This window comes from Calypte anna, chromosome 3 (assembly GCF_003957555.1).
Source record: "Calypte anna isolate BGI_N300 chromosome 3, bCalAnn1_v1.p, whole genome shotgun sequence".
NCBI lineage: Eukaryota > Metazoa > Chordata > Aves > Apodiformes > Trochilidae > Calypte > Calypte anna.
This window is the reverse complement of record NC_044246.1, coordinates 64,500,795-64,519,169: the sequence shown is the minus strand read 5'-3', so window position 1 is coordinate 64,519,169 and position 18,375 is coordinate 64,500,795. Positions and strand designations below refer to the sequence as shown.

Genomic DNA, 18,375 nt, shown 5'->3' with positions numbered 1-18,375 from the left:
TTCCCTTGTTGCACTCAAGTCATCTGTGTTTATTCAAGTTGACTTACATGACTGCAGGAGGGGTTACTGCAGCAGTTGCCACACTTTCCACTAAATCATCTCTCCCTGAGCTCCTGATTCAATACAAGCAGTAAGTTAAACCTTCTCTGAAAACATAAGAAGTTTGCTGCCCTCTGTAGAAAGGGAGTTTTGAGAAGCTCCAGTGTGTAAGATGTTTCAGTGAAGAAAAGATCTGTATCAAAACTGGTGATCAGTCTTACCCAAATACAAGACAGGTGCAATACAAAGCAGTACTGATGAAGAGCACTGCATTTCCAAGTGTGCAGCATGTTTATGTTTCCAAAGAGATGGCTGCACAGGGCGGAGAACTGTCAGAAAACTTAGCAGAAGGAGTAAGGAAATTCCTGCCTCACCAGCAGTACCTTTCAGCACTGAGTTCTCCCTTCTCAGGAGACCAGCACTATAAAGCATCCAGGGAACAGGTGAGAGCACAACACAAAACCACAGGTTATCCCCATGTGGCAAGAGTACAAGATAAAAAGTCACAGGACATCTTCATCCAAATTTATTTATTAATAAGGTAATAACATTCCAAATAATTACAAGCTTTTACTAGTCCTTCCATTACCATCTTAAGTTTTGACTGACACATCAGACTTTTGCAGTAAATGTCAGTGTTTAGGTGCAGATTTCAAATAAAAAGCTTAGAGAGTAATTCACAACAGGAAGGAACAGCATTAACACCACAGTAACAAATCAGCATAACATGTGCTGAAGGTTCTACAGTCACTCCTGGTCAGGCTGCTCTAGTTCAAGGTGCAGCAAGCAGCAGAGATATAAATAATGCAGCTTATGTACTTCAGTTACAGGGCAGCAAGCACAAAAGCATTTAAGGTTTCATACCTGCCCAGGAGCTATAAAGTACTTCAATCAAACAGATTTATGTCTTGCCTCATGCCTAGATTTAGACTTCCTAGGCTCAAGTTGAGTCCATCTCTAGCAATGGACAAACAAAATACCCAAACTAAAAGACTTCAAAATTTAGAGCCCCAAATCCACTAGAAGCACTTCAGTTGACGCCTCAGTTAATGCAAGCCTCCTTTTAATTACCATCATTTTGTGCTCCTTTTCCTCCATTGCTTTTTTAACCCCAATACTAAAAAATTTCCACAGAAGGTTTTACATACTTTACACCACTTTGCTCCTTGCAAACTCTGTGATTGTAGCTTAGCCAAGAAAGAAAGTGGCACACAAAACAGCAATAAATTACAGCACAACTATCCCATTTAAACTACTTTTTAAAAAATAATAATACATAGGTGCACACTGTAAACAGGTGCCTTAAAAACATGCTTCTGGGCATCTGACACCAGGATGTCTTTCCCTAGGGAGTCTTGTCCTGTCTGCAAAGGGACACATGGGACCCAAGTACACCAAGAAGGGCATCATCTCCTCTGCAGCTCTGGGTGGAAGTGTCCTCATTTGACACCTGTTCTGAAGGTATCGCTGAAGGGATGGGAAGAGGTCAGCCTGGTAACGTCAAAATGCTGCAAGATGTCCAGTAACCTCCAACAACTGAGTCTAACGATGCTTCCTCAAGACTGACTTTGGAATCAAGGCAACAGGGATTATGAAAGGCTGCCCCTCCTTTGCTTGCAAGGACTGATCTAATACTGTTTTGTTACCCTAATTAACACTTGCACTTTTTTTTCCTACAATTATTTAATGCAAATGAGGGAAAAACACTACTTTCAAAAGCTCTTGGTCTTACATCTAATGCTCCCAAAGCACTCAATCTAGGAGAAATCCTATGAAAAGCATCTCATTATAACAACTGTCACTGAGCTCAGCTAGAAAAAGTCATTTAGTGAAATGACAGAAGATGTGATTGAAGGTAATCATGCAGAATAAAGCAGAGTATACTACATGGATAGCACACACACAGGCACATATTTACAACTGCACTATTATCTGTAATATCGTTTTGTTTCAAAGACATGATGAAGCTTAACATGATCTCCCAAGAGACTGCTCTCACAGCTTAGTCAAAGTCACGGTTTGTAAGAACCAGCGGAGCAACCAGAGTCCACACGTACAGCACGATGCCGATCCAGCTGGACGATATCTTCACCCAGACAGATGGCCACTTGCTGGTCATTGTCTCATAAGAAGAATCCGGACTGTGAAAAAAAAAAGGACAAGAAAGAAGGTAACTTGCAATTATTGTTCCAGTATGACATACTTTTGTAGTAAGCCACTCTTCAATGATGTTTTTACAATAGATTATTATCAGTACAAACCTCCTCACAGAATGGCTGGCGTTGGCAGGGACCTCTGGAGGTCACCTGGACCAACCTCCTGCTCAAGCAGGACCACTAAAGCCAGTTGCCCAGGACTATGCCCAGATGGCTTTAGACAGTCTCCAAGGACGGAGACTCTCCAGCCTCCCTGAGAAACATGTCAATGCTTTTACAATGAAAATGTGTTTCCTGATGTTCAGAGGGAACCTCCTGTGTTCCAGTTCATGCACTACTGCCTTTGCTTTGGTCCCTGGGCACTGCTAAAACAAGCTCAGTCCATCCTCTTTATACCCTCCCTTCAGGTATTTATACACATTATTAACATTCCCCTGAGCGTTCCCTTCTCCAGGCTGCACAGTCCCAGCTCCCTCAGCCTCTCCTTGTATGACAGATGCTCCAGTCCTTACATAATCTTTGTGGCTCTTTGATGGACTCTCTCCAGTCTGTCCGTGTCTGCCTTGTACTGCAGAACCAAGGACTCCAGCTGTAGAGTCACCAGGGCTGAGTAGATGGGACAGATCACCTCACCCCTCACATGTCCTGCCTGTCCTTTCTCCAGCTCTCCATACCTCACACTGGCGTGGCATTTACCTACTTTTAGTTGTCACAAAATTTAAGGCTGTGCTGTTCACTTGAACATGCCATACCTCAGCAGCCCAGCGAACCATAAGAAAACACATTAGGCACTTGGAAACAGGTTGGCTACTCCAATTTTCAAATACAATTAATTTAGTACAAATCAAACAATACACTTCCCTTGAAATGTCAGAACCCATTCCTCATAGCACACAATTTAAGCCTCCTTGTTCAGCAACAGATATGCCAATAATGACAGAAGAGGCCAACACATTATCAAGTGTAAATACCTGTACCAGTTGGTAAGCGTCATCATGATATACAGTGATGCCAGGAAAAGCATGAAATGAAAGAAGGAGTAACTGTAAGTAACTCCATCCCTCTCGTTATCTATGGCTCGGTGAACATCATCTCCATCATCAAGTGAGCCATCACTCCTTGGCATTCCATCCTCTATCAGTGTTGATTCATCACTGGTCAGCATCAGTTTGTTAACTTGGCTGTTGTTGGATGTTCGGATGCTGTATTTAACAGGGAAGGACTCAGTACAGTTAGCCAAATAAATCAAATTTAGTATGTGACATTGACAAGTAATAAGCTAGCAGAATTTTTTTAGAGGAATCTTACCTTGAATAGAGAACACACAGCAAAAACAAAACCAGTCCTACAATTCCTTGTGCATCCCACCACTGAACTACCTGACCTTGGGTCGGAATGATGGTGTTGTTGTAACCAATGATGCTCAGCAAACTTGGATTACAGCGCCTATCTGTGGAGGAAATTACATTAGAATTTACATAAAACCAACCACAGAATATTTAATAGTACATTTCCACACCGAGTGCTCAGTAATAGAGAGGAACTTTGTGACTGTGACAGTCTTGAAGTAAAAAAAAATCTTTTAATCTAATTTTAGCCTAATGAGTTGGCAAATTACAGTATGTGGTAAAAACACTGTCTCTGAGCAGATAAAGGATTCTCAACTGATAGAAGATATGCATCAATTGCTTTACTGATCCATTTCATATAACCAGATGCAACAACATAAAAATGCTCTGCATATTAAGCTGTCAAAGTTCTACCAGTAGAAAACAAGCTTGACAGTCTATAGATGGGTTCCTACAGTCACCTCAGAGTTGGGAAAGAATGCTACAAAGTCAGCTGCATATTATCAACAGCTCCCAACCCATGGCATCCATAGGTAACATAAATGAAACAGCTGAAAAGTAGCAGACAAACTTATTTCCCTGCAATTACAGCAGGAATTCCATATGGCTCATATGTACAGTGTTACATATCAGATCATCTGTAATTAATACCAAAAGGGCAGAGACCCAATTAAAACATCAAAAATCAGTATTTGGCAGTTTATTTCAATGAACTTAATTTCTAATGAAAAAGATGCTCAGTTATTTTCAGAAAAAAACACTGAAAACATAAAACATTGATACTTTTTTTTTTTTATTCTCAGTTAGGAAAAACAATCACTAGCTTCTCAGACACCAGGTAAGAAATTTGGTAGGGAGATGAACCTTCCATATATCTTAGGAGAATTGTAGTAATCTGCAAAATTTAAGCTTTAGAATATAGGAATCTTGCCAATGGGCAGAAATTCTTCCACATGGTAAATATAAGTGCAAATAAAAGGCACATTATCTTTGAAGAACTATTTCTTTGGCATTTTTACAGAAAGTTGTGGTTACAGGAGAGAATACAAACTATTAAGTCCTACCTCTAACTTGCAAGCATTGCAGTACCTCATTCTCATGTTGCCTTGCAAAAAGGTGAAGACACAATTTACTGCTGAACCAGTTACCCAAAAAGCCATATACTGCTACTACACTTACCTGGTTCATTGGTCATAGCTGACCAAGTCAAATACATTGTATAAATGGTGATCACAGAAGACTGCAGCAAACCAGATCTTGGCTGGGACTCCTATAAGTAGTCGTGAAAGAGCAAAGTCAGACAATTAGAAGATCTCAGGCGTGGTTACACTAGAGGTTTCTGGAGCTCTTAACACCGAAGTAGAAAGAAAGCCAGAAGATAACGGAATCAAAATTATACCTGAATCCTTGGCAGAATTGACATTATAGAAGCACCAATACACAGCAGCATATTAACACTGATAAATGTCTTGTTTTCAGAACAGCCTTCTGGATGTGTGTAATACACATAAAACAAGACAATGGCTACCAGAGACAGCAGATAATTGACAGCTGTAGCAGACAGCAGAGCTGTGAAAAGAAAGAAAAACAGAGTTAAACTGGCTAATAAGGCACAGTATTATTGCAAATAATATTGCATGATTACTATTTTTGGATATGGTATACAAGTTCCTCTTAATACTGAGGTGCTAAAAAGAAAGAACACAATAAATGGAAAACCTAAAGCCATACATACTTGATTCTCCAGTATTCTAAAAGCAACCAAGACGAGCAAGTATGAATCAACACATTTCAGTTCATTAATACAGAACACAAACACTTCAGCTAAGAGCTTAAAAATAAATTGACAAACTACTTCTTCCAAGAAAGAGAAACAAAATCTTATTTCCATCTTATTAAAAACATTAAAGGGTGCAATAGCCACTACACAGACTGTGCTCTCTTTCGAAACACCCTAAATTATCACATCTGAAATGCTTTTAAAAATTAACCTATCATTTATCCAGTGAAATAACTTGAACTCTCCTTCACTACCTCAGCCTTTCACTCAGCATATACCTTTGTAGAATGACAACTAACAGAGAGAAAGAATGAACAATTATTTGAGGCACTTATGCTCAACATGAAACAGTAAAAGGCTAGTTCACTTTTAAGCAGCTCTACAGTGTAATAAAGCCTGTGGCCAAAATAAAACCCAAACATTTGATGCTTCTCTGCCATCATAAACTGATGCCCTGCTCCCAAGGATTAGATCTTATTACTCAGGCTGCTGCACCTCTCCCTGCCCCTCTCCTTACTGAACTTGATTTCAAAAGAACAGTGACAATGGAGCTGAACCACACCACCTGAAAAAATAATACTTACTCACAATGTAGCTCTTCCGCACTCTAGTAAAATGCATTACTTAGTGAAGAATTTATTTAACATAATATACAAGTAAATTTAAAGCTTCATTTTAATAGCCCTTTACCTGCATACCAGCATCTTGAGTTTCCTTCCTCCATTTTCTCAACCCAAGATTCATTCCAGGAGTGGGCAAAATCAATAAGCAGGACCAGCTGAATAAGAATAAAGCAGAATGCGCCAGCCATCCCTACATAAAACCACACTAAAAGAGAAATAAAACCAGTTCAGAACCACAGATAATTTACCAGCCTGTCTTAATACCTCTAAGCACAGGGCAGTGCTATAGTTACACAGCTACAATAAAAACCTGAGAGACATCAGCATGCATTTAAGGTTTAAAACCAGTTATGACTGCACCATGATGCAGTGGGAAACAATATCCCCTTACCAGTTGTAAAGGGTCCCTCTGGTATGAAGAATGCTCCAACACTAATTGCAACTGCTGTTGCAAATTTAAAGAACCAGAATCTAAAGGGAAATTAAAAAAAAAAAAAAATACAACATAAGAATCAGGCAACTCAAGTCTGATCTACTTCACACAAACACAAAAGTATGCAAAATGCACAACCTTAAGAGTTGCTTTTTAAATTCACTCATTCTTAATTTACTTCTTTTGAAGTAGGGTAAAAATGTTATTTTATCCATCCAAGATCCTTGTTTTCCAGCAAGTTATTTTTAAACTGTGCTAGACTGACACAAAGTTTGGCACATCTCTCAGAGATATCTCACTGATATATTACAAATGAAGCTCAGGTGGAATATAACTAAGGTTTGGTGGGTTTTATTTTTTAAGAAAGTTTTAAAATACAGCTGAGATCACTAAACTGCATGCACATCAGAAAAAAAGTTAAAAAAATAATAATCAAAATCACAACCTTCTCTGTTCTTAATATCAAAACCAAAGAAGTAGAAAAGCTGGTTTGTGCCTACAACAACAGAAAACATCATGCTGGAATTCCCCACCAGTTTGATTCATTTCCTACACGCAGGAAATGCACGGAAGACTGGATTCTTCCCACCTAACTTCAGACTCTTCAGGCCTACATCCAGAGATAATTCATCCTAATTACAAAAGCAAAGGATTTATCCTCTACAGAAAGGTCAGAAGCAAGTTTGAAGTCCCCACTCTAGTACAGCAAAACTGGATATTTTTTTCCAGTAAAAGACAGACACCCGTGGAGAAACAAAACAGATCAGATGTTTCCTACAAAGCAGACAAGGAACTATCTTCCACCACTCACCAAATTCACCCCAAGAACAAACTGTGCACAAATATACCCTACACAGGGAACTTCAAATCAAAAAGTTATGCCAACAAATCTATGAAGACTTTTTTTCTGATTACAGTGACATGCAGATCCAAAAATAGGCACAGTGCCATCTATATGTACCTTAGAACAGTATATAGCACAAAGACATGTACTGCACCTCCCCGGTGTCAAACACTTCCATGGTTTTCAAGTTTTCTATCCCATCCCATTTTTTTCCCATACTTTGAAAAGTTTCATCTCTCTTTCTGGCTCTTACAATCAGGTGACAGTGACCAGAAGAGTAAATTCCAGTTGTGGGGAGAGGAACTATTTGATATTACAAAAGTGCAGAATATGGGAAAAATGGACTAACTCATTGGAATATAAAAAGCGACAAAACCCAGTTTGAAAGCCGAATTAACCTTTAACATTTACTGTGTAATATATTCCTCACTAAAATGATCTTTTTAATCCACATGAGGAATTTATTTTTTTAATCAGTGTCATTCTCTATTCTAAAAATAAGAAGAGGTTCAAGGTTGCATAAATTTCACCTCTAATTACACACTCTCTGGGGACATTACCTCTACCTATACAAAGTGTGTGGCAGCTGACAATAGTAGTCAGTAACAATCCTGTGAAAAACTGATTTTTTCCTGTTATTTTTCTTAACCTGTGGCAACTAACTATTCTGACTGCTGTTACAAATGCAAGGAAGGTTATCATTGGCACTGGACTGCCTTATTTGATTTAACTTGCATGCAAGTATGAAAAAGTTACCATGCACAGATGGAAAACCCTACTGTTCTGAGTATTTCAAACTGCTGACAAGAAGATTACGTTCCAAAGTACAACCAAAGACATTTCATTTCAAAAATCAAAAGCCCTGGTTTTCATAAAGCTACCTATAATGCATACTATTGAAATGTTGGAAGTACCATAATTAACTATTTCACCACTAACAGTTAATAGTATCCTTTTTCCTTTCATCCTAGTGCTGATACTAGATTGGCTTAAACTCCCATGGGTTGCATAAATAGGACCAAAATTTGTACTGGAGAGCACAACTCCAGATAAGAATAAGAAGAAGATACCAAACACTTAAGAAGCAGTTTTATGGAAAGACTCCACATCATGTAAAAAGTGTCTTCTATTGTAAAAAAACACAAAGTCTTGATATATAATATACCAGAATAATTTTATTTTTTCTTGTAATATGTTCTTCTGAACAAAGCAGTGTGGAGGGAAAGGCTCAACTGAATTAGTGCAGCTAACACACCTTAACAGTGCACCCAGTCTTTTTCCTTGTTTTGTTGGGTTTTCTTCCCCAGATCAAAACAAAAGTAGTTAAAGCAATATTCTGCTTAGTCATATTTTCTTTCCCCTACAGAAATCATTTGATATTCTCATTTTAAGCTAGAAATACTTAGTCTTATTATACTGATTTAAAAAATAAAATGAATTTTTAATTTGTATGGCTTAGCTGTTCATAGCTTTTTAAATATAATTGCCTTGAAAAAGCAGTAATCTAAGCAACCACTATGACCACCAAGACTACGTACCATAAATGGCTTATGCTTTTTAGTGCCATGCCCTACTACAAAAATTTACATCTATTTCAAGAAGCTACATTACACACACACTGAGCATGGCTGAAAACTACCACCTGAGTCAACCTGCAAGCTGAAATTCCACTGTTACCTTCTCTCTGATAATTCTAACTACAATGAAATACAAGAAAAAAACTTACTGGGAAGCTCAGAAACTAAATACATAACTCTATGCAGAAGGGAGATTGAAGAAAAGATAGCAGAGGGGGAAGAGATAAATCTCTTTTCCAACCATGGCAACTCCGTGATTATATATCTATATAAACTGATATAGCTGTTAAAAGCTTTAAAATAAAACTGTTCAGAAAAGAGCACGCCACTAGAATGTAAACTTTAAGAGGAATGTAATTCCTAGAGGATAGATGAGGCTTTTCAATCTATTCGCTGAAAAAAAATCTCAGTGGAATGAGGCTCAGTACCATTATTCATCTCTGAATTTTGTAATCTTTGGACAAAAGCAGAACCTCTAATCTTGGGAAACCTCTGGATAGTTTATCCATTGTCATAGTTCAGGCTCTGAGAAGTGACAGCCATGGGTATCTTTTCCTCTTACAAAAATTAATCTGCCAAGTCTAAGAACTCTAATAACTTTGAATGCCCTCTACTGCAACAGCACTCCTGTAGCGACTCTGAATCATTTTGTTCATGGATCAATAAATTTGAGTAACACGCCCAGGCACAGGTTTTACTTTCTGTAGCTGTATCTCACAAGCACACACTATAATATCATCCATCTCAGTGCTTATTTCTGCATCTTACCCATTGTGCACTGCTGCTCTTGGGTCATTGCTGCTCTTCACTTTGATCATCAGTAAGGAGAAGAGAAGGAAGAACATGGCCATACCAAAGCACACACGGTACACAGCTTTGTAACCAACTAGTACATCACAATTTACATGGCCATGCACACCAGGAATACTTGTTCCCATTCCTCCATCACAAAATCCAGGAATCTATGAAAAATGCAAGATACTTCAGTGATCTGTAAAAGGCCTCCTGTGAGTAAATATGTACTAGCAATTTATTAAGATACAATTCATTAGTATTGTAGCATGCTATTATTGACATTGCTAGAAAACATAATACCGAACAGCTCTATTGTTAGTTACAGACCAACCAGAATATAAAATACATTCAAAGAAAAAAATTCTGCATAGGCAAATTCTAAACAAAAAGAAACTATATCTTACTAATGAGTGGGGATTGTTAGCAATTTCAGAACTTCTCAAAGAAATGTAGTTTTCATGTGCTGATCTTTAACAGGAGATAAATAAAAGATCCGGGCTGCAGTAAAGTTAGAGATTTACTATCATGACATTGCTAGGAGGAGGCTGTAGTGAAATGAGGCAACCAGGTGCCACTAATTGCCAGGTAGCGGGCATGAGCTTGTGTTAAGCCCACCTGTACCTGATTAAGGCAGGCCACAACTGCGCATGTTTATTGGCCCCCTAATCCTGCTCAGGCGCAGTTGGGGCCCTGCCCTAATCAGGCACAGGTGGGCTTGACACAAGCTCATGCCCACTGCCTGGTAACTAGTGGCACCTGGTTGCCTCATTTCACTACAGGAGGCAGCCTGCTTATACCTCTTTAAAAAAGCAACAGCCTCCTCTCAAAAGTAGCATCACCATCAATTACAACTACCAATAACTTCCATATGAAAAAGCTGAAATATGCTTTCTAGTCACTACTAGGACATGAGTGAGATCTTTCTGAAGTCAAATCATACTCTGGAAGGCTACAATTTTCTTTCCTAGGTGACTAACACGGCTCTCACTGAACTCTGGTTACTAGGCCACATTGAATTATACTCTTACAGATTAATCATTTGGGGTGGAGAAAAAAATTACTATCCCTTAGAAAACAAACAAACAAACAAGCAAACAGCAAAACAAACACTAACAGAACCTAAACATATGGAACCAAGTTCAGTGAACCTATAAACTCTCCCAAACTCTAATTTTACATGCAGTATTTTATCTTCATATAAGTAATAAACTGTAAAATCCTAAAATCCTACAACTGCTCCCAAATTTCCTTGGAGAGTGAAAAAAAAAGTTATGCATTTGCTGGCTTTAAAATGAAATTTTAAATGGTACAGCACAATGAAGCTAGAGGATCTTAGATCATAATTTTTTTTATTAACAGAAATGAAAATCCATCAGCTACCACAAAGCCAAACATTTAAATAATATACTTTAAAACTAAACCTGCATGAATTACATGTTCTTGTTTGACATATTTTTTCCCCACACCAAACTATTCACGAAGAGGTGTAGCTTTATTTCTGAATAGTTCTTTTCATCTATGCAGTGACAGTCCTAAGATCTGTCTATTTGATCTACAGTCAAATTAACAGTGACTGTGAAGCACAGCTGGCAGCACAATTACATACTTCCAAATAAAATTCACGCTTTCAAGATGTCATTTGCAATTTTCTGTGACAGCTGTTCAACCAATTATGTTAGTAAAGAAGTAACCTGACCTTCTTCAGCTGCTCTTCCATGCCTGGTATTAACATTACACAGGCAACGCTCACGCCAAGAAGTAAAAAGAATGCATAAATCAGGCGAGTTATGGTAGAGTTGTTTCCACTGGGGCAGCATCGGCAGAGTAGGCAGGGGGCACTTCCACACAAGCATGGGATCTGACAGAGAGACACAACATATTATTTTAAAAGTTTTGCTTTACTAGATTTCAATATTTAATCAGGCTGTGTAGATCATCAAAAGTTATGATGGAAAATTACATCCTACACACACCGCATCAGACCCTGAAGCACATTACAGAGCCCCTTAATCTTGGCAGCACTTCCCAATGCACTACTGCATAGTGAAATTAGTGCTGTGTCAAAAGTAATCATTTACCCATTCAGGGGAAATAAAGACTGGATTTAGGATCATCTATTCTCTCAAATTTTATTGCATTTCAGCTAAATGAGATGCAAAGATTGCTTTCAGTTAACAGCTACATCCTCCCTTCACAGCTGCAGAGATTAAACAAATGCAGCGCAGTAAAAAAAAAAAAATAGCATAGCTGCCACCTAGGTGTGCCTTCAGCATCTGGCAGAGCTGGGCCACAATCTTCTCTGGGGCCATAAACATTACCAGAGCACAAACAGGTAAAATAGCCGAGAGCTTAGTTGGCAAATTATTGTATATTTAGTAGCTACTCATATATCACTTAGCTGGCAAAATTAACTTATGCAACATTAAAGTTATAAACCCTGTGAACAAAGCAAATACACATCCTACACGTCACCATTGCAACCAATTACCAACAGCAGAAGTAGACAGGAATGATTTACTATTGTAATACTATAAGGGGTGGGGGGGGACCAGGACAAAAGTTACCTGTATTTAATTAGTTCTCAGACAGAAACTTCTTGTGAGAACTAAAGGAAGCATATAGTGCTATTTCACTGGAGGGAGGAAATGTTTCACCCCTTTGCAATTTTCTACCACTTGCTAAGTGACAATTCCAGAAGTCAAAGAAGGGTAAAGTTCTACAAGTAAATATAAGCCAAAAGAGGAAAGGTACAATCAATGTGGCTTATTGTTTTGCTTGGTTTTGGTTTGGTTGGTTTTTTTTTAATTTATGAATACATTATTTTGCCTAGAAAACATAGGAAAGTCTATCAAGCAGTTAAGAGCTAAGCTGAAAGGCCATATATTTTTCAGCCAAGGCAACTTTAACAAGTGCTGCCCTATCCAGGCTACAACAGACCACTCAACCTCTGACAAAGATACCAGAAGTAAAATAAAACCCAGTTTCTCCCCAGCTCACACATGGGGACACCTCCACCATGGGACAAGTGCCACAAGTGTTAATCACCAGATCAAAGACATTCATAAGCCATATATAAGAACACAAATAGTTACACGGCCACATGACCAATGCATGTCAATCACCCAGTACAACTGGCATGTGTCAGAAATAGTTCACAAGTTTAGTCATATGACAAACAAAAATGCCAGCACTCTGACACTACGGGAAGGCCCCAGGGTTTGCAGGCAAGAGCAGACAGGCTGCCACAGCACTCTCAGCATCCTCCTGAGAAGCCCTCAGGAAAAGGCACAGACTATCTGTTCTCAGAGGTTCAACCAGACCTACACCGTGGACCCACAAACTGGTCTTTTGAATAATTTCCTTGTATTCTTTTCATACCTATGTTCCTTTTGAAGGACGGAGGTGCCAAGGTTTTCCACTCTCCATGCCACAGAATTATTTTTAAATTAGTAAACTTCACTATTAAATTTGTCTTGCTAAAAAAGTGAAATTAGGTAGATTTCCACTGTAGCTACTTCAGTATGTAAAAGACATCAACTGTGCTTTCTCACCACCTCCTCCTCCTCTTCCACTCAGTATCATTACACTACAAAGAATATGAACATATTGCTTCCAACAGAGATTTCATCTCAATGTAAGAAATTTTACAGTGATATCAGTCACTAGAAAAACCTCCCCAAGGATGCAGCAGAGCCCCCATCACTGAAGGTTTTCAAGATGCAAGATCATCTTATCTAGGCTTCCTTTCCCATGAAATTTTGGGCTATCTGATCCTTCAAGGCTGTTCTGTGACTGCAAAACACCACATCTCTGCTTTGTAAGCAGGAACTGTACAGCAAATATTGGCTCAGAATGCATCAGGATTCTAGAACACTCTTGTATTACACCAATTCCTACATGCAAACAAATAACCTTTCTTGTGAGGAATATTCCCTGTTCTCTGCTCAATAAATTACTTTCTTGGAAGGATCCTGTCTGCATTAATATTTTTAAAGATATTGTTGAATAAAAGTTTGACTCTTTAAAAACATGAGCATGAGTCTGCTGCAGAAAACCTCGTGCAAGAACTGTCTGGCATAAAAGTCACTTTTCTGGAGAATCTGCACGTTAAATTATTTGTTAAAAGCTTAAGTAATTCAAGCAACTTCCTCCTGAGTGCATCACAGAAAACCCAGAAAAATGCATGTATCCTAAATGTTTCAAGAGATATGAGAAGCTCACAACAGCTGAAATAAAGACAAACATGCCCCCCTCATAGGAAACAATATGCCCCCAAATGAGGGAATATGTTTTAAATGTCTGAGTTCCAAATCCAGTTTTCAAAACATTATGCCCCCTAACAGCTGATCCTCAAAAGCTGCAAGCTTGCACATCTCAGAACAAGAGACATCTATTGATAATTTATACTATTTATACAAGTTGACTACTTCTACAAGGAATCACATTACAGTGCAAGTCCCTTTTTGGTTTGGCAAGACAAGATAAAATACATACCATTCTAATAAAATGATATTACACTACTGGCAAAAACACTTTAAGAAGTAACAGACTTAAGAAAGAACAGGAAGGAAAGAACATTCAGCCCATGGAAGCTGTGTTCATCAGCAGAGGAAACAAGGACAGTTTGTGCACTTTCTTCCTAAATTCAGTGCATGCTCCTACAAAGATACCACAGTACAAATAGCATGATATTCCTACAAGATCAAACCTTAACTCCTCCAGGTGAAACTGAGCTTTGTCACAGATGCAGACAAAAAGTTACTCTACAATTTTGAGCATGTTTCTGTAAGAAAGCCTGGACAACAAGCATTGAATCAATTGCCATCCAACAACTTTTTGGTAAGAAAGCCTGGACAACACGCATTGAATCAATTGCCATCCAACTGTACCTACCAATTTTCATCCCTAGATTTCTCAGAAAAATAAGCAGTTTTGTGGTGTTCACTGAGGCAAAATAAAAAAAAGACAAACACACCTATTCTGGGATCAGCCAGGTGTGCACACAAGTTAATTCATGCCTGCTAAACTACTCACTTCATTCTCTAGGGCAGTGGAAATTACAGCAGGAGCATACACGTAAGATGTGTACTCCAAGAAAGAAACCCCATAAAAATCACTGCAAGTTGAATGTTACTGCCCCTGATGCACACTGAACAAATTTTTATTATAAAATGTAATCTTCTTACTGGAATACTGACTAACCTATCACATACTGAATTAAGTATTCACAAAAGCACTAAGCTCCCCACTGGGACTAGTCTGGTTTTAGCTACATTATCCCTGCTTAAAGAAATTGATTCAATCAAGATCTTGTCTTTGATAGAGGATATTACAGTGAGGGATGCAGCAGCTGAGCTATTTATTTTGGAGAACAATGCAACAGAGGCAAGACCCAGCAGAGTGAAAACTGCACTGCCAATCTAGGTCACCAGGATCAGAAGACTTTTGGTGAGACAACAGCTTTCCTAAGGCCTCCCTGCCATCCAACACACCCCCCATTTCTGACAGGCTCATTTTTGCTCTTAAAAACACTAAAGCAAAACACTGCCCGATCAGCCCAGAGTAGGGCAGCGCTACAACCAGCAGCAACACCACGCAAAAAATCCAGAGGAAATAGAGGTATGAGGCCAGATGCTGACTTGAGGTATCCAGAGCAGTTCTGTCAGGCACAGCACCACACGTGGCCTTGCAGAGAAGCCGCACAGCCGAAGCAATGCCGGCAGCAGCGTCCTGCCAAACAAAAGAGGAGCAGCTTTCCTGGCCATAGCACTAGCACCAACACCACTACATCTGGTTTTCTTGCTATCTCACTCTCGGAATGTGTTTTCCTTTCGGAGCCACAAACAGCGTGTATACTGACATATCCTTAGAGAGGAACATATATTTCCTCTATTAAGGACCATCATACAGTGCTCATTAGCTGTGATTTTAAATGTGGAAAGAAAATCAACAAATTACAGACACCGGGGGAGAACAAAAACAGAAGTCCACTTTATTGGAATTTATTGGACTTAAAGGAAGGGATGGAGGTCACTTATCCACAGAGTAAATTTGCTTTAGTCAAGACTAGCTGTTCATGTAAAAAATTTAATCAAAGATCATTAGCTGAATTCCTCTGTACAGAACCAAACACTCAAAACCAAGAGCAAGGATACATGCAGTACAAAATCAGTCAGTTATCAGAAAGGCTGCTTATGCACTTGAAAACACAGCATGTATTATCTCAAATATTTTAATCTGAAGTTATACTGGTTTTGCATTTGACAATATTTAAACATGTTAAACTTAGCTGTATTCGGCTAGTAATTAAACCCTAACCAGTTTACCCATCAAGCAGTGTTTAAAATGTTAATTAAGGAAAAACGAACACTGGAAGTACTTCATTAGCAGGATATTGTCAGTAGCCTAGTCTCTTATTTACAGCCCGGAAGCTCAGCTCATACAGATTTAGCACATCTATGATAATTTCATAGAAACTGTACAGAACATGAAGTAGCATGTCTCAAGTAACACACTACTAGAGGGAATCAAAGTTCATATATATAGTGATAGCACAAAAGACAGGAGTTTGAATCAATACAAGGTTTTGTAAGACCATTAATCTGAGTGTGTAAAACCTTGTTTAAACATACATTATTTCATTTAATCCAAGAATGGTATGGTACTTTTGGTATGGAAAATTAAGGTTTCCACAACCCAACTGACATTTTTAATTCAAATGTCTAAAGACTCACAAGCTACCTGATTGTATCTATTTGCATTGGGACAAGATTTGGAAAGACATATCACTTAAAGAAGTGGAAAGACATTGCCACTTAATGAAAGACATATCCATTAAGGAACTTGGAAAGACATATCACACGCCTTATCAGAGAACTGTCATGCAGGATCTCTACCTAATTCTACATTTTTATGCATAGTGCTAGCAGTTTTAAAACCATCTCGAACTACTGTTTCCCATTAAGGAAAAGCACCTGACAATGCTCAGCAGCACGGCGATGACACATCACCACTGACTGCTGTGCAGTGAGAAAACGATGCCTCAGTAAGACAAAATGCTATGAAGGGTGGAGCTTCTCAAGACAAAAGCCATAGGAAAAGAGAAATAAAAATAAACATTAGGACCGAGGAAACACGCGTGCCCTACTTTTGCGTGGAAAAAGGCTGAATTTCGTTAAGCATTTAATTAGATTTTTACTCCTTTGCAGACCTGGGCAGGGGGGACAGTGCCGCGTCCCCCACAGTACCACAGATTGAGCTGTCACCAGCAGGCCCGCCCGCCTCAATAAGCAAGAAGCGATCCCGGAACACGGCTTTGGCAGCTCCTCGGGGAGCTCTGGGAGAAGCCCCAAGAGGAAGGAACCACGTCGGGGCAGCGCCTCAGGGCCCACCTCCCCCAGCCCCAGCCTGCCGGAAAAGGGGCCCTGCCCCGGAGGAGGCTGCTCGGGGCGGAGAATGCCCGTGTGGGAGCGGGGAGGGGGCCCGCAGCTACCCCGCGGCGGAGACGTCTGGAAGGCAGCGCCACTGCCTCCGCCGCCCCTGCGAGACAAAGGCCCGGGGAGGCGGCGGGCGAGGCCCAGGGCGGGGTGGGGGCGAAGGGGGGGAAGACGCAGAACCCGGCCGCCGGCTTCTGGCCCGCGACGGGCAACGAGGGGCAGGGAACCACCGCGCCTCCCGCCTTACCCAGCTCGCCACGGAGCAGAGGCCCAGAACGCTCCCCATGGTCCGCGGCGCCTTCTCCGGCTCCTCAAAGATGGAAGCGCGGCAGCCGCGGGGGCCCGACGGACTTGTTTACTGCTAATGACGCAGATTCCGGCTGCGGTGACACCAGCCATACGTCACTGCCGGAGGGAGGGAGGAAGAGGAGGCGGCGGGAGATGAAGCCATGGCGGGCGGAATGCCGGTTCCCCACCCCCGCCTTAATGCGGGCCCATGCGCCTCGTCCCTGAGCGTGTGACAGAAGGAGGAGGGGCAGTACGGGTTCCCCAGCCCAGCCCAGCCCAGCCCAGCCCAGCCCAGCCCAGCCCAGCCCAGCCCAGCCCAGCCCAGCCCAGCCCAGCCCAGCCCAGCCCAGCCCAGCCCAGCCCAGCCCAGCCCAGCCCCAGCCCCAGCCCAGCCCAGCCCAGCCCAGCCCAGCCCAGCCCAGCCCGGCCTGCCTGTCTCTGCCACAGCCTTAGCCTCAGCGGTGGCCTCCGGCTTCTGATGGAGAAGCACTGCCCGGCGCTGGGTGTCTGAGGTGTTGTGGCATTCGGATCATCTCCCGTGATGTGTTGGAAGGATATGAAGTGGGGAAGAGTTGAGCTGTGGTTGCCAGGCATACCGAGAGCAGGGGGTGACGGAAAGATGTCCCCGGGAGCTGGGGGGATGGAGCTGGGTGTAGTCAAGGTCTTCCTTAGCTGAGCAATGCTAACACACAGGCTTCATCCCATTAAAAAAATCATATAAAACCATACAAAATTTTAATGGCATCAAATGGCTTTAGAGACCACGTTTCTTACAATGAGTGCTGATCCTTCAGAAACTCCTGGCTGGTATAGCGGTGCTATGTAGAAGGTGAACGTAGTCTGAAAAAATAAACAGTCCCAAAGAAAAAGTAATCCTCAAAAATCTTTGTAAAATAATGGGGCAATCAAGGATCAGCAGATCTCCATTTTAATGATACATAATAATACAAAGGATACTGCCTCAGCTGAAAAACAACCACTTCATTTGTTAAATGTATTTTTAATATTCAAAAGAAGGCACATAGAATTTTTGAGTAAAGTACTTAGCCTTGTGA

The 18,375-nt window shown here is 40.5% G+C and overlaps 1 protein-coding gene across 1 annotated transcript; it reads right to left on the bottom strand.

Annotated features, from left to right (window-relative positions):
* Positions 1–552: 552 nt before the first annotated feature.
* On the bottom strand, positions 553–17,568 carry SERINC1 (serine incorporator 1). The gene is made up of 10 exons (XM_030446952.1): positions 17,280–17,568; positions 11,293–11,454; positions 9,570–9,763; positions 6,339–6,418; positions 6,015–6,152; positions 4,944–5,113; positions 4,724–4,814; positions 3,504–3,645; positions 3,167–3,397; positions 553–2,180 (listed from the first exon to the last, which is right to left on the bottom strand). The coding sequence occupies exons 1-10, from the start codon at positions 17,316–17,318 to the stop codon at positions 2,042–2,044; spliced, it is 1,386 nt and encodes a 461-aa protein (XP_030302812.1). The 5' UTR covers positions 17,319–17,568; the 3' UTR covers positions 553–2,041.
* Between the last annotated feature and the right edge of the window lie 807 nt (positions 17,569–18,375).

Bases quoted from the DNA above. Each gene is read 5' to 3' on its own strand.
- SERINC1 (XM_030446952.1), bottom strand. From the start codon at position 17,318: ATGGGGAGCGTTCTGGGCCTCTGCTCCGTGGCGAGCTGG. The intron at 6,153-6,338 runs GTAAGGGGATAT...TTTCTCTTTTAG, and splicing joins AGAGGGACCCTTTACAACTG to TGTGGTTTTATGTAGGGATG. The intron at 3,398-3,503 runs GTAAGATTCCTC...TGTTAAATACAG, and splicing joins CTGTGTGTTCTCTATTCAAG to CATCCGAACATCCAACAACA.